At 38.8% G+C, this 16,423-nt stretch overlaps 1 protein-coding gene across 3 annotated transcripts in view; it reads left to right on the forward strand.

The window, feature by feature from the left end:
- The first annotated feature begins 467 nt into the window (after positions 1–467).
- The window catches only part of LOC146003258 (serine beta-lactamase-like protein LACTB, mitochondrial), a 35,832-nt gene continuing 19,876 nt past the window's right edge, over positions 468–16,423 (forward strand). The window contains exon 1 of one of the 3 annotated variants that reach the window (XM_083141446.1): positions 468–878. In XM_083141446.1, coding sequence (XP_082997572.1) covers positions 563–878 — 316 coding nt within the window. In that variant the 5' untranslated portion in view covers positions 468–562. Of the gene's footprint in view, positions 904–16,423 lie in introns of all 3 variants that reach the window. The other 2 variants (XM_083141455.1, XM_083141465.1) reach the window with 2 other exon arrangements.

Genomic DNA, 16,423 nt, shown 5'->3' on the forward strand with positions numbered 1-16,423 from the left:
TTGTTTATCTTCAGTCCCCCATTCCAGTTCATTGTGTCTTCTTCACCTTTCTTCTCTATTTTCGTGCCCTCCTTCTATTTTCTCACTAGTATTCTCTTCTTCCTTCCTATCTGCTTAGCCTCATCCCATCTCTCGTGTGTTTAAATATCGCATTTCTCTCTCTCTTAAGTCGTACATCATTCCTATGTTGTTTCAACCTGTCTTTCAGCCTCTTTTTCGTTCCTCCTATGTACACACTCTGACATTCTTTACATTTCACTTCGTAAATAATTCCTTCCTCTTCTCTGTTTTCCTTTTTCTTGTTTGCATGAAGTGCAAACTTGTCACAGTGGCCCGTCTCGCCTGTAAATGTCTCGAAATACCAAAATAATCGATTATTTTATTTCGATTATGCCCATCAACAAAATCAGTGTATGTGTGTAATTGTGAATCACTGTTTGGCAACGCTGATTGTATGTCGCACAGACTACAGTAGAACGTCACTTTTTTATTCTTTACTTGAATTATTCAAGTTGAATACTCCGTTTGTGATCCAAATTGTTATTTTCAAAGGCAACGAAAAATGAAAACTAGCATTTCTTTTGCTTTGAGCGCAATTAGCGGAACAGTTGTTTTGTTGTATAGTTGTAAGAGAACAAAGTTAGTTGCCCATGAGAAGGTACCCACAACCGATGAACAAATACGGCTTCAACCACAATCGACAAAAACGGATAAAAATCCAAGCGTACCTTCAGTGTGTGATAGATGTAGAATTCAATGTACTCTAAAACATGCAATTATCAAAGCGAGAGAGTTAACCAGAAAGGTTCAGAATGAAGTTGGAGCACCAGGTCTAGTAGTCGGAGTGAGCATCGATGGCCAACCTGTATGGGAAGAAGGTGAAAACTTGTATTAGTAATTTAGGTAAAAATTTACTATCCTTCGGAAACCTCTAATTTTTTCGTTTCGTCAATTTTTGACATTCGTACGTACGTATCTGCTTCGCGGAACATTCCTGAAGGTGTATCAACGTTGTTTTGATGAAATTTGAACTATGTTTCCTAACCTAACAGAACTAACCTAACCACGCGCCAATGGTTCGTGGGGCTAGCGCCAATGGTTCGCAATTATTTCAAATTTCTAGATCCTGATACTAACACGACACCAAATTTTAACTATGTTTCCTAACCTAACAGAACTAACCTATCCACGCGCCAATGGTTCGTGGGGCTAGCTATTCTCCGTCGGAGAATTAATTTTCAACGAACAACATGAATTTCAGCTATGAAACATTTCCACATCACACAAAACACTTTCCCGATGTTCGACAATGCTACAGGAACTTATTACAGTAAGTAGTTTCTTCTGTAAAAATAAAGGTAAATGTCTGTTATATCGGAGACACTTTTCTTCAAATTTACAGGAGAAACTACTTACGGAAATGAGTTTCTGTTGCATTTATCAAACTTCGTGGAGGTATTTTGTCACTATGGAATGCTGCACAACAGAAAATAAGCACTTTTGATGTAATAAAGTAGCTTTTTTTGTGAAGCGACAACATTATACCGTTGGGAGCGAATTTACAATATAGAGAAAGTCTCCAATTTTGTTAATTTTCGGTATACTAACTAATTTTGACCTCCTAATCACGAATCTGTTGAAAAAAAACGGGGGTCACGTATGAAAATTTGAAAAAAGGCCAATTGAATTTTTTATATATATAGGTGTATATGCGTAGTTTTACGAACAAAAATGTAATATCCTGTCATTGTGTCTAACCACGCTGTTGTTTTACAAGAAAATGATTTATGATGTTCAATTCTAGTACGATCCCTATTTATTCGATGAATTTAGGGGTGAAATGAGTGCTAATGGAACCTAACATAACAGGCCTAACCTAACCTCGTGTTAATGGTTCGTGGGGCTACCCGTGGATGGTTTTTGGGGCTAACGTCAATGGTTTGTGGGGCTACCCGTGGATGGTTTCTGGTACTAACGTCAATGGTTTGTGGGGCTACCCGTGGATGGTTTTTGGTGCTAACGAACAATTTTTCATCAAAATGTACAATTTCCAGACGTGACCCCCGGTTTTTTACAACAGATTAGTGATTAGGAGGCCAAAATTAGTTAGTATACCAAAAATTAACGAAATTGGAGACTTTCTCTATATTGTACATTCTAGCCTACCATTGTTTCCATTATGAACCTGCAGATGGCGCGAGTGTCGAAAGTCCCGCGGTCCTGGGTTCGAATCCCGGTCGGGCTTGGTTGTTTGTGAATGTCCATTCATCATTTCATCACTCATCCCCATCTTCGAAAATTAGCCTAGAGGCACAAAACGCGAAGTAAAATAAACTAAATCAATCAATCAATCGAAGGTCTCGCGAGAGGAAGAAGTGTTTCCAAACGTGCCTTTTTTTTTACCAGAATTTTTTCATTTTTATTTTTTTAACTATGCTTACCTAACTTAACCCAACCTAACCTTGCCGGAAATGGTTCGTGGGTTTTCGGTTAAGAAGGTTGCAACACTGCATGCCCACTCCAAATCGACAAAACACAAGTACGACGCATGATGATCCACAGCTGTGCGCGAAATATTCTATGTTCTGCAACGGAAGAAAGAACCCAAAAGAATTACTCGTAATGTGAAAAATCGAAGTTATTTTCTTGTAAAAAGCATAATGGCACCTTGAAATAGGTTCCGCAATACACAATTGGTAAGTACGAACCATTTGAAACTGAAAATATGCGTTAGAAATGTGTCTCCGATATAACAGACATTTGCCAAAATAAATAAATGTGTCCGAAGGATAGTAAACTAGTACCGTAATGTATTTACAAATACAAATTATTAGTGTGTATACAAAATATTATCCACCAATGATTTAGAAATCAGGTAAAAATATTGGCTAGAGTCTAGTTTACATCCTTCTTGCCCACTCCTTCTTGCCCGTTTACATCTTTCTTGCGCACTCCTTCTTGCCTGTTTACAAAACCGACGGCGCTCCGGCATCCGTAGTGTAAGTAAGTTTTTCTTTTTACACTTTCTGTCACTAACCATTCACGGGAACGAGGTATGCCTTTGAGGTTAGGTTAGGCCTGTTAGTTTAGGTTCCATTAGCACTCATTTCACCCCTAAATATGTGCTTCATCATCGAAAAATGTCCTCAGTACGTTCAATCACGCATATCCGGACAACATCGGTTTTTCTCGATTTTCTCCTCCAGGAAATTTTTCCTCGCCTTGGGATTTCCTTTGTTGAATTCCTTATAAAATAACCTTTCCAACATTATATGACACGTATTCCTTAGGAAAAGGACGTAAACTAGACTCTTACCAACAGTAATTATTGTTCTTGCTTTCTTTTAGGTGTCATTTTGCTTTTTTCACGAAAATAGGTTCCATTTTTTCACATTAACAGTAATTATTGTTCTTGCTTTCTTCGCTTCCGTAACACACAATATAGCGCGTGCCAGGTTGACTAGTATCGTGGATCAGTGGGTTCACAGTGTTTCCAACCATGTTAACCGAAAAATGCCCACACACCATTCACAGATTGCCCCACAAACAATTCATGGTTAGGTTAGGCAAACCTAGTTAAAATTTGGAATTATAACCGAAAAATGCCCCACACTCCATTCCCACATAGCCCCAAAAATCATTCATGCATAGCCCACAAATCATTCATGGTAAGGTTAGTTTATGTTAGGCAAACATAGTTAAAATTTCGGGTCAGGAATGTATATTTGGTTTCACCATCTTCTGGCGAAACAACGGCGTGGTTGGAAACACTGTCAGGAGGTTACGTCATCCACTTAGAGGAAGCTAACAAAAGCAACGGCAATTCTGCATCGGAGATATATCTCTCTTCCAAAATACATGAATTTCCTGTTAAACAGATTCAACGATCAAAGAAAATACCTCCATGAACTTTTAGAATGCTACAGAAACTTATTTCCGTAAGTAGTTTCTCCAGTAACACTTTCGTATAGCGGAGACATCTCTCCAACACGCTATCCGTCAGGGTTTCAAACCACGCCGTGTTTTCACTATAAGATGATGTGTCTAGTATTTTGAATTTTTTAAACTATGCTTGTCTAACCTAACCTTAAGGGAAATGGTTTGTGGGGCTAACGTCAATGGTTTAGGAGGTATAACCATAATTTCAAATCTGGGCACAAAAGTAGGTATTTTTCAGGGAACAAGGTTGCAACACTAGATGCACACTAAATCGACAAAACACGGGCACAACATGCGATGAAGGGGTAGTGTTTGGAAATAAGGAAGAACAATAAGTACTCATTAATGTAAGAAATAGACATTATTTTCGCTAGAAATTCATTATTTCACCTAAAGAAATGTTCCGCAATGCAGAATAGTATGTTAGCAACATAAAAAGTGTGAGATAAATGATTTATAGGTGTCTCACCTATACGAAAGTAGTACCATTTCTCCTGTAAAAATGAAGAAATGCGTTGTTCGGAGATGCAATTGTTACCTAAATATTTATTTAGAAGTAAGTATGACCATTAATTATGTATTTGATCTAGGAATTAATTCGTGCGGTTGTTACACACACATTGAAGCTGTAGTTCAAACACAAAATACATAAATACCTTAAGAAAAATATTGTCCATCTCGAGCCACCACTTTCGCCCATCTGTCAGGCAAGTTACGGATTCCGTGGCGAAAGAAGTCCTCATCCTTTGAAGCGATCCAGTCATAGAGACCCATTTTTCGATATCGGTTAATATGCGATATCACCCGGACGGATTTCTTCAAATTTACAGGAGAAAGTACTTACTGAAATGAGTTTCTTTAGCATTCTGGACGTTCTTGGAGGTATTTTCTTTCACGGAAAGTAAAAACTTCGTAGTTTTATGCTGCCGAACAAGAATTAATCACTTTTTACGTAAGAAATTTGCATTGCCTGCCACATTATGCCGTTGTTTCCATTGTGTGCGTGCAGATGGCGAGAGCGTTGAAAGTCACGCGATCTGTGCAGTGTTTCCAAACGTGCATTCTTTTTACGAAAATTTCTATTTTTAACTATGTTCGCCGCGCTTTCTTTTTTGGATGAATTTAGGGGTGAAATGAGTGCTAATGGAACCTAACCTAACAGGCCTAACCTAACCTTGTGTGAATGGTTTGTGGTGCTAGCCATGGATGGTTTTTTGGGGCTAACGTCAATGGTCTGTGGGGCTAACGTCAATCGTTTGTGGGGCTAACGTGCATGGGTTGTGGAGGTAAACATGAAAAAAAAATCGAAATAGTACATGATTTTCCGTAATGAAGGTTTGAAACACTGCTTGCGCACTGAAAATCGACAAAACACAAGCTGGTGCGTCATGATGCACGATGATCCATTACGAGTGCACGCCATATTGTTTATTACAGAAGCGGAACAAGTAAGACAAATAATCAATCTTAATATGAAAAGTTGACACTATTTTATGGAAAAGTCATAACTTCACCTTAAAGAATGTTCCGCAAGGCAAAATAGGTAAGTACCATTGGTAAAATTAAGGAAATAAATGAGTGAAAGGTGTCCGGGCATTATCGCATATTTACCTCGATATCTTCTGAAGAAGTGAACCGCTGTCCAATCAAATCGTTATTCAAGCAATCGAACAAGTAGTAGTCCGAAGGAGCAACGTCTGGTGAATACGGCGGGTGGGGTAAAACTTCCCATCCGACATTTTCTAAATAGGTTTTGACCGGTTTTGCAACATGTGGGCGAGCGTTATCATGTCTGTTCTCCCATTCTGGTCGTTTCCTGGCCAGAGCTTGCTTCAAACGCATTAATTGTCGTCAATAACATTCTCCATTAATAGTTTCACCCGCTTGCAGCAGCTCATGTACACTACACCTTTCATATCCCACCATATGCACAGCATAACCTTTGCACAGTGAATATCTCGTTTCGGTTGTGATGGACCTGGTTCACCTGGCTTCACCCAGGCCTTTTTTCGTTTCGGGTTCTTGTAATGGATCCACTTCTCATCGCCAGTAACAATGCGATGCAAAAACCTCTTTCTTTTCTGTCTTTGAAGCAGCAATTCGCAAATGGTTTTTCATCTTTCAACGTGTCTGTCTTTCAATTCATGTGAAACCCAATGTGACATCTTTTGAAATGTTCCCATGGCTTTGAGGCGTTTGGAAACTGTTGTTTGATCAACGCCTAATGCTTCTGCAAGTTCTTCCTGCGTTTGACACAAATCCTGATCGAGCAATGCTCCCAAATCTTCGTCTTCAAATTTTTTTGGCTGTCCAGGTCGCTCTTGGTCTTCCAGGCCGAAATCACCACTTCTAAACCGTGCAAACCACTTCTGACACATTCGCTCAGCTAGCGCATGGTCACCATACACTTCCACCAAAATACGATGACTTTCGGTAGCACTTTTCTGCATGTTAAAGTAATGAAGCAGAACACCCCGCAAAAACACTTTATCTGGCACGAACTGCACCATGTTCAGTTGACTACAAAATGCTGTTGTTGACGCGTCAATCAACTGCCCTATACTACGAACGATGCGCGCTGACAGGAGTTTTCAACGCATGTGTGGCTACACGGAACTGTGGGACGATACGCTCGTTACGCCATCTCTTGTCCAGGCGCACGAATTAATTCCTAGACCAAATAGTATCGTCCGAACACCTCTCGCTCGTTTATTTCGTTCATTTTAGCATTGATATTTACCTATTCTGCATTGCAGAAGATTCTTTAAGGTGAAGTTATGCCTTTTTCTATAAAATAGTGTCAACTTTTCATATTATGAGTCCTTATTTGTCTTCCTTGTTTCATTTGTTTAACAGACAAGATGGCGTGCACTCGTCAATGATCATTGTGTTTGTGTTTTGTTGATTTGCAGTGCGCAAGCACTGTTTCAAACCTTAATGACCGAAAAGTACGTACTATTACAATTTTTTTTACATGTTTCCACGATTCTTGCATGATTACCTCCATGAACCATGCAAGATAAGGTTAGGTTAGGCAAACAGTTAAAAAAAAAAAAGGGTTTACGACATAAACAGCCAAAATTACATACTATTACGATTTTTTTTACATGTTTCTTGCATGATTACGTCCATGAACCATGCACGATAAGGTTAGGTTAGGCAAATAGTTAAAAAAAAAAAAGTGTTTACGACATAAACAGCCACTACGTGTCGAACAGATGGTTTTCGATTTCAGGAAACAAAAAGCGTGTTTGGAAACACTGACACGGGGTTATGTCATTGAACGCAGGCAAGTAGCAAGCAAATGGCAGCAATCTCCTCTGCGTGTTGCAAATATTTCTCAGAAAAGAAAAAGGAATTCCAGGTCAGAAAGCTTCAACGATCAAAGAAAACACCTTCACGAACTTCCACAACGTCAGAGAAATTGATTAAAGTAAGTAGTTTCTTCTGTAAAAATGAATAACTCCGTTCAGGCAATACTAGATATTTACCCTAAGTCCAATGTCTCGTATTCGTGACCACTTTCTAAAAGCAAATTTCATTCTGCACACATAAAACACATTGAAATTAAAAGAATAACTTAAAGTTTCAAAGCATCTAACTCGCCTTACTTAAAGTAAAATTACAGGCATCAAACCTAATGTTCCTAACCTAACAAAAGAAAAACACATTATTATCAACATTGAACTCAACACTTCTAACCTAACAATGTAAAATTACCAATACCTTTAAATCGCACCACATTTCTTCCCATATAAGTCGATCACAAATACAATAAAATCATTGTTCGAAATTACTTGCATACCTTGATAATATGCACTTCCTGGTGTCTCATTGCAGGGGTGAAATGTGTTAAGTGGCAGGTGCTTTATCAAGTCTGAAATTTATTTCAAGATGCAGAAACCACAGCTGGGTAGTTATCATGCCACATCAGTGTGGCACCTGTTAACAAATATTGCTACATGACAATCAAAATGACTAATAACAATATTCCTATATTATATATACACACTTGAACATGACCTATCCACATGCAACTTGTTTTCCAATAAATTTCCTGTAATTTACTAAGTCATAATGTAACAAGTAACCCCCCATGCAGTTCACATCACACAGATTTGGCAATGACGTCATGGTGTCATAAATGATGCCACATAAAATCAAAACGCATCTCCTCAAACTAAAAACAACAGACATTCAAATGAAATATGATCTTCATAAACAGTGCAAAATTTTCCACAAGATACTGTATCACGCCACAGACGTGAATCGAACCTAGGACCCGGGCATCATAAATACATAAGCTAATCACGTTATAAAGAGGGTCCCTCTGAAGCATTGAAAAAGAGCTTCTTAAAAGCTCATCGCGACAGCATCCTTCAGCGGAGTTGGAAAAACTCCGCTGACATTGCATTAGAAAATGAAATCAGGAATCAGCGTTCTTCTTCAGAATTGCCGTTGCCAAAGGATGCGATCGAAGCAACCGTCGTAACGGCCGATAGTTCGAATTTCATTTAAATAGGTCGTGTGAGAAAATAACTTTCTTAGTTGTCTTCCATTTTCCGTCAGATGAAGTAGTTACAAAAGAACTCCGTTTCTAGTTGTTATCAGTTTACGTTGAATCCTATTATCGCGAGAGAGCTCCACTGGCATCATAAGTTTAGAAAAAGGAGCAAACGAACCGAACGATCAGGAAGTTAAAGTTATCGTTTAGAATATCGGTCTACGAAAGTACAGAGTTTGGAGCCCGGAGTTGCTACCTCGTCCGTTTTCTTACAGAGTAGGGCCATGTCACAACGAGGACCAACAGAGAAGAGATTGCTGTAGAACTTCAGGTAAAGAACATTCCTTATGTCTTTCCTCCCCCAGCCTGTTCAGTCAAAGGTAGTGTTTTTAAATATATGTCCGTGTATTCTTATTTACGGGGCTAGTCCCCTTGCAGTTTGAGTGTCGACGTTGCTCTCCAGAGCTACCCCCTTCCTCTTACAACGTTCCTCTTACTTAGCAAGCGACTGGCTAAAGGCTGTCATAGCCCATCAACGATCCCCAAATATTTAGACCTTATACGATACTGCAATTTGAAATGATATATGCCAGCAGAGCTGCTAGTAATAATAGTTTTCTGGCCCAAAGTATGTACACATTTTTTTACATGGTTCGATTTCTATTTATATGCTCTGATTAGAAAATGACTAAGCAAATCACAGTGCATATTCATCCTAGCCCTGTGAAGGTTACTTGTCCACATAGAAGCATAGTGTTTTCATATTCTAAAATTTAAAACTAGTTTGCACCTAACTGATTTCTATTTGTAAAATTGGTTTTGGATTAGTATCATATGATATTATAGGGTGGGCCATCTGCTGGTTTCTTTTTAAAAGTGCGATAAAATAAACACCGTGCAATATTTTTCAAGTTTGTTGTTTTATTGACAAGATTGACCTTCCGATTAGTTGTGGAATATAATTTCATTCAAATGGCTGCTGCGGCTCACTTGGCAGTAGCCCATACTGGCAACCCATTTTTGCAGGACTTTATCGATGGTTCGTGGCTCTATTGCACGAATAGCATAATCAATATTGTGCTTAAGTGCCTGAATCGTTTCTGGATTGTCAGCATAACATCGATCTTTTATGGCACCCCACAAAAAAAAAGTCCAACTGCGTCAAATCGTAGCTTCGCGGGGGCCAGGCAACATAACCAAACATGATTACATGTTTATTGAACTGAGTGTGCAAAAAAGTGATTGTTGCACGGCTTGTGTGACACTTAGCGCCATCCTGCTGGAACCAAAGCTTGCTCACGTCTAAGGCAGCAATTGCTGGAAAAAGAAATAGGTTATAATTATAATGCCTCTGTAGCACTCTCCATTGACCGTAACGTGTTGTTCAACATGGAGCAATAATGCCGCCACTCCACAAACCACACCAAACAGTCACATGTAGATGATGCAGTGGCCTCCCTACGACGACGTGTGGGTTTTCCGAGCCCCAAATACGGCAGTTTTGCTTGTTGACATAGCCGCCCAGATGGAAATGCGCCTCATCCAAAAATATGTTTTTTTGAGCAAAATCGACGTTATGTTCGAGCCCACACAGAGAAGCAATAACAAAGCGGCTGGTCATTTTGCTTCAATTGCTGAGTAAGTTGCACCTTGTAAGCAAATAATCCAAGGCCTTTATATAGAATTCTCTTGAGGCTAGTGCGGCTAATGTTCAGTTGCTGAGATCTGTGGCGAGTCGAGGTTCTCTGGTTTCGGCACATACTTTTGGCAACAGCAGCAATATTCTGGACTGAGCGCACTGGACGAACATGAGGATAACTTGTGTTATCACTTAGCATGCCACTCTCACGAACTTCCGTACAGCAGGTGCGGTTGGTGCATTATTTCATCCGAAATTTCTTTCAACATTCGCACTGTTTCGGCAACACAGCACTCACTTTGGAAATATGTTTTCAATATTTCCCACCATTGTTCCAACGTAAAACGATTCATTTCGTACCACGGAGAGATGCTACTGTGTTTCTGTCAAGGTTTTGAGCACGAATGAGCTGTCAGTGTCAAAATAACATGTGCTTAAAAAAGAAACCACCAGATGGCCCACCCTTTATAAACGTTTTATAACATTTCACTAACTATGAAAGAAATAAAAAGTGTATTGTTTATTTTTAAAAAATAAATCAGAAATCCTATTTTTAAAATTTTTCCCAACACCCATAAGTAATATATATATATACATATACAAATAATGGGCCTAAAATAACTATAAAAAATGTATGTTTTTAAAATGATAAGAATGTAAACTAATAGCATCAAACATAAATAATATAAAAAGTTAATAATTAAGTAGGCCTAGATTTTTAAAATATATAAAATTAAATAATAATAACCCACAGCGCGACAGCCCTTGAGAGCCTTGGCTTACCTACCGACTGCTGGTCTCCCTCCCACACTGTTCCTCCGTCACCTGTTATAGTGTGGAGATCTTAGACCAGTATTGGGGTGACGGGTGGTCAGCCCGACAAACCCCCAGCCGTTGTAGGTCTTCTCGACCAGGTTACCGCTCACTCATTCAGAGCTCCCCAATTTCCTCACGATGGTGGGTTGCCACCGGCCCTATACGTAGGCCGAATAAATTCCGACCAGAGCCGGATTCGAACCTAAGACGTCCCGCAGCGAACGATCTCAAGACGAGTGAACGCCTTAACCCTACGGAGGAGGACAATATATAAAATTGAGTTTCAAAATTTACGTGGGTTTTGTGTTTTCATTTCTCTCACAAGGTTTTGTATTCTAGGGTTAAATAAAAAAAAAAAAAAGATCATCAAAAATGATTTTTTAAATAAGAATCATGATTTTTATCCACCCTGATCCACAATCATTTTCAGTATTCTTAATCACTTCGTATTACTCCTATAAAACTTCAAAAATCAATAAACACGTAGAACCCTTAACTTTAGAAGTAGCTAGATTGCCTTACCATATATTAATTGTGTATGTAATATTCTTGAAAAATACCAATTTTCAATTCTGTTTCTGCTTGTTCTTTCAACTTTCATCATTTTGATCTTCATCCTAGCAATTAATTTGATAAGCCAGGGAACCAACACAAAATATTCAAAATACACTGTGTAAAACAAATTAGGGGATCAAGAGAGGAGACAGAAAAATGAGTACAATTTGATGTGTATGCAAGTGAAAGAATATTGAGAGAGCTGATGTAGTAGAGTATGCATTAGTGCAGGTAAGAGAAAGGCCATAGTGTCACTTGACACAGTGTTTACATGTCCTGCGTCACTATAGAGCAATGTGTGAAGCAGTAGAACAGCCCAGAAGCTAACATCACAACAGTAACTGGCCCCTAATATGGTTTGTGGCCTGCTCGAATGGCCAATACAGCTGCGTACCTGTGTGCAGGACGGTGCTACAGCTACAGTACCCTGTAGCCTCCCCTAGATTTTTGTAGTATCGGTAGATGCATTTCAACTGAAAACTTAGAAAATTTAGAAAATAAAAGTTTACATTTTCCATTATAAAACTTCCATCTTCAAGTACATTTTCTAGTACTTCGGTTAGATGGCAAGGTTACTTTATTACGATGTGTTCTAAAATCAAGGGAATAGGGTCAGCTACAGATATGCCTGGATAACAGTGGCTACTGATCATTTGATACTAAGTAATTGGTCAAATCATGAGTTGCCATTCGCCAAATTTGCTACGATAGCTGTTGCCTGTCGGGTAGGTAGAAGCATTCAGTGACTGTTCTTTGATTGTTGGCATATGCATCTAAATCGTGTCACTGTATTTCGAAATAGATCTAACACATGTACCAAATGAATTTTTATAAGTAGGACGACATTCAAAATCTAAAGAAGGGCTATGTCTCTTTTCTGTTTCTTAGTTCCTCATTCAAGTAACGATGATTGCATGAGTGTTATCAATTCTTTCATTGGTTCCATTGTTATATCTATCCTTATCGCTGCAAATATTCAAGAGAAAGAAATGCGATGTTAAAGACTCAAAGAGTACACAAACTAATTCTTAAATGTTAAAGTGCAAGATTAAAATTGGGCTCCCAGTCACGATAGTCTAGTGATAAATTTGCTGCCTCGATATCAAGGGGTCCCGGTAACACTGGAAGCTGTAGCTCTTGTCCAGATTGGTGGGCCTCCCCCATGGCGCAGTGGTAGCATCCTCGCCTTGTAATCAAGGGGTCCCGGGGTTCAATACCCGGTGGAAGCCAAAGTGGTTCAGATCCCACTTTAAACTGTAGGTCCAGTCCCGATTAGCCTTACTGTGCATAAAGTGGACTTAAAACACCAACTCAAACCAACTCTTGTCCAGATTGGCATATTTGAGTTTCGTTTTAAGTCCACTTTTATGCACAGATAGGCTAATTGGGACTGGACCTACAATTTAAAGTGGGATCCAAACTAGGGATGGCCAAATGGATCCGGACCGGAAAAATCCAGATCCAGATCCAAAAGGTACGGATCTGGATCCGTATCCGAGACTTATATATGCGACTTTTTTCTGTGGAAGTACCTGCAGGCTAAAGTTTACCAAGGAAGGCCGAGGACAGCCAATGATCTGAAAGATGGTATCAGACAGGAAAGAGCAGCAATACCGACCAGACATGACTAGGAGGGCAATGCAGAACTTCAGGGCGAGGCATTTGGACGATATCATTTTAAAACAAAGTCAACTATGTCACCCAAAATGGTGACTTGTGGCAATTTTGTAAAAAATAATTGGAACATTTTGTTCTTGGCAAATGTGCAATAAAATGGTAAACCTTGTTCTTTCCAACTGTGCAATAAAGTTTTGCATAACATCTATCGTTGCTTTGTTATTCACAAATGAAATCCGGGAGATATTTCTGCCGCACCCTTACTTTTAATTGTTACGCTGTTCAAGCATAATATTGGCATTGATGGAAATTGAGTATAACAAATGCTAAACAATTATATTTTGATAAATTACTTTTACTACTTGGTAAGTCTTTTGGGGGGAAGGGGTCCAGACCCCTGGACCCCCACAAAAACGTCCTTGATACCTAGGCATAATGTGAAGCCATGAGAAATATTCTCTTTTAGAACAGCACACACGAATGTCCTGTTATTTAATGCAAAATATGCATAAATATTTTTAATTGTTTTTGTTAGAATTTAAGTTTTTAAAAAAAAAAAAAAAAAAACATTTTAAAATCAGATAAAAATTCTGAAACATATAAGGCCAGTGGCGTTGCGTGACTTTTTAAAAAGTGTTACCGGCTATCAGTACGACATTTATGCCTGCTAGACGTTATTACAACCCCCACCCCCCTTCGGTAAAGAAAACATTTCTTCGAGCTAGATATTTGTTTATTTCGTTCTTGTTTTGCTATCAGCACATTGATTTAGCTACAAACACTCCTAGAAAGAACTAACACTCATGAGACAGTTACCACGAAAATCCAATGAATAGTGGTCGACCCTTGTCAATTCTTCATCTGTCTCCATTTCTTTGCAATGAGCTGCGAAGGGGAAGAAGAAGATCCACACTTTTCTCGGGTCAGTTTGACGTTTGTGTGGTGAGCACTGAGCAGACGACAGAACTCTGCTCCTTCGTGGAAGGGAAACTCAGCTGTACGTACTACTGTTGCCAACTTAGTATTTTGGAGCAAGGTTTGTCCAAATCACGAATCACACAAAGGAACTATACTTTCGTCTATTACCTAACTGGTCTCAGTTGTAGTTCAATCCAGCCTTGGCTCTGCCTCTATTTGCTTCGCAGAAATTGTATTCCTATTTAGGCGGGATTTAGCTCTTTTCTGCCAATCCGATGTGACAACACTGGCTGCTCCGGTGAGTCTGAACGGAAAATCAGGAGTGAGGGGGATCTTGAGCCACCCCAACCAGGAATAATCATCTCCCACCCACTGGATATAGAAACTACATTATATAGAGTTCCACTTCAGTTCCGTTCATTCTAATTTTAAAAGTCCCATAGCTACGCATAAAAATATCTAAACAATTTATGGCAGATGTGTACCACATCCAATGCCTTTTAGAAGCCATGTATTTGGTATTTTCTCAGACATCTATAGGGTGTTGTATTAAAAAGGAAAAAAATGAGTTCAGATGGTTCCCAATCAACTCGTAAGAAGTCTAACTTTCAAATATTTGTGAAAAATTTGACAAATCATTTATTTGTAATATAATTAGCTGTACCTAATGACGCTCTTCAAGTACTGAAAGTAATCATTCGGTACATTTACAAAACCAAAATCCTTCAGCTCTCAGAAGTAGCAAGGAAAGCCATACGCTCAAAAGTTTATTCTTTCTTTTCAATTTTTGGTGGACAATGTGAAGAGCCGGCCAAGATTTATTTTCGTATGTAGTTGTATTAAATGCAGATACATGCGTGTGTTTTAGGATGACATGTCAATTTCTCGTTCATGTGAAAATGTAAACTTTAATGTAAGCAAGCAGAAGCATGTGCACGTCACAGTTAAAGATTTTCGCATCTACAAAGAAAATCCAAAACACATTCCCACCTCGCCGTACTCCGTGGCGGAGGGGTTAGCATAGCGCGCTATGACGCCGGAGGTCCCAGGTTCGAATCCTGGCCTGCCCATGGGTGTTATTTTTGAGTGTTCATCAATTTCATCATATCATCATCACTCATCCTCATCTTCGCGATTAGCCAAAAGTGGCAGAAATGCGAAGTAAAATAAACCAAATAAATCAATCAAATATTCCCATCTTACTCCCAGAGACCTTGTAAATCCAATCCAAAATCTACCAATAGAACCTGCAGTGAGTCTCATTTATCTCGTGCATTCATCTGACTAATGTAATTTTCTTACAATTTGACTTTAGAGTTTAACATAAAATGGCGTTGTGTTTGTGTTGCATTCGATATCACAATTAGATTTTAAGCAATTTATGTCCAATTATAAGTATACCTAATACATAGGTAAAAAATAGTCCCCCCTCTGATAAAATCGCAAATTGCACCCTGTTTAAATGTCTAGGAAAGTCATTTCACCTAGGAATGATATCGCAATGCGATGAGTCGAGGATTGTCACAGCCTCATCTCGTCTCCTGTGTGGTGAGGTCCTTCTCGTTCTTGTTTGTGCTTATTTTTCTTTCGGTTTCCACTCTGAAGTTATGAAAACTTATTCCAAATTCACCTCATTCTCAGATAGGCTAATCGGCACTCTATCTTTTAAAAAAATATATATCTTAATATATAGGTCTAAGTATAGTTTTCCCAACACCCTCTTACAAATTTATGAAAAATATGGGTGAGGTGCCGGAGTGCATTGTAACACCCCCCCCCCAGTTGGTCTGTCGTGTCTCGTTCGTGTAAGTGTTCCGTTTCGGAAAATTCCATTATAAATATTCAAAAGAAAATGGGGTCAGTCATATACTCTTCTGATGAAGATTTGTACCTTATCTTCGAATCGACGCGACCACTGCTTTAGAAATGTGTACCCCCCCCCCCCTTTACGCAAAGCAGCAATCGTCTGCAGCGTAATTGTCTGAGAGTCAATCTGATTCCATCGTTCCACACACATTTTAAACAATTTTCATCTCCTTAAACAGGTTTCCAAGAACTTAGGTCAATGAACTAACTAGTAGCAAGCACAATGTAGTATAATAAGTTTAAAATTAAATGTTTTGAATTTCTGTGATAAGGACTATAATGCTTAAAATTTATAAACAATAATACATTTTTTATTGGGCGAATTGATAATAGGTAATTTTAACAGTAGCACCTTCCGTCTGCTGTGAAATTACCAAAGGGGGGGTACAACTCGATTTACGGATTTAGGGAGGTACAGTACCCCCTTCAAAAATTTGCGGGGGTACAATGTTCCTGCGCCACTGATTACCACACCTTAAAAGGTATTATTATCTTCGATTACAAAGAAATTTTTCATTAGTTAGTCCTACAATATTATTTTTTTTCAAGTGGTCCTAAAATACTTTGCT

The sequence above is a fragment of the Lepisma saccharinum genome, chromosome 1, assembly GCF_977018435.1.
Source record: "Lepisma saccharinum chromosome 1, izLepSacc3.1, whole genome shotgun sequence".
NCBI lineage: Eukaryota > Metazoa > Arthropoda > Insecta > Zygentoma > Lepismatidae > Lepisma > Lepisma saccharinum.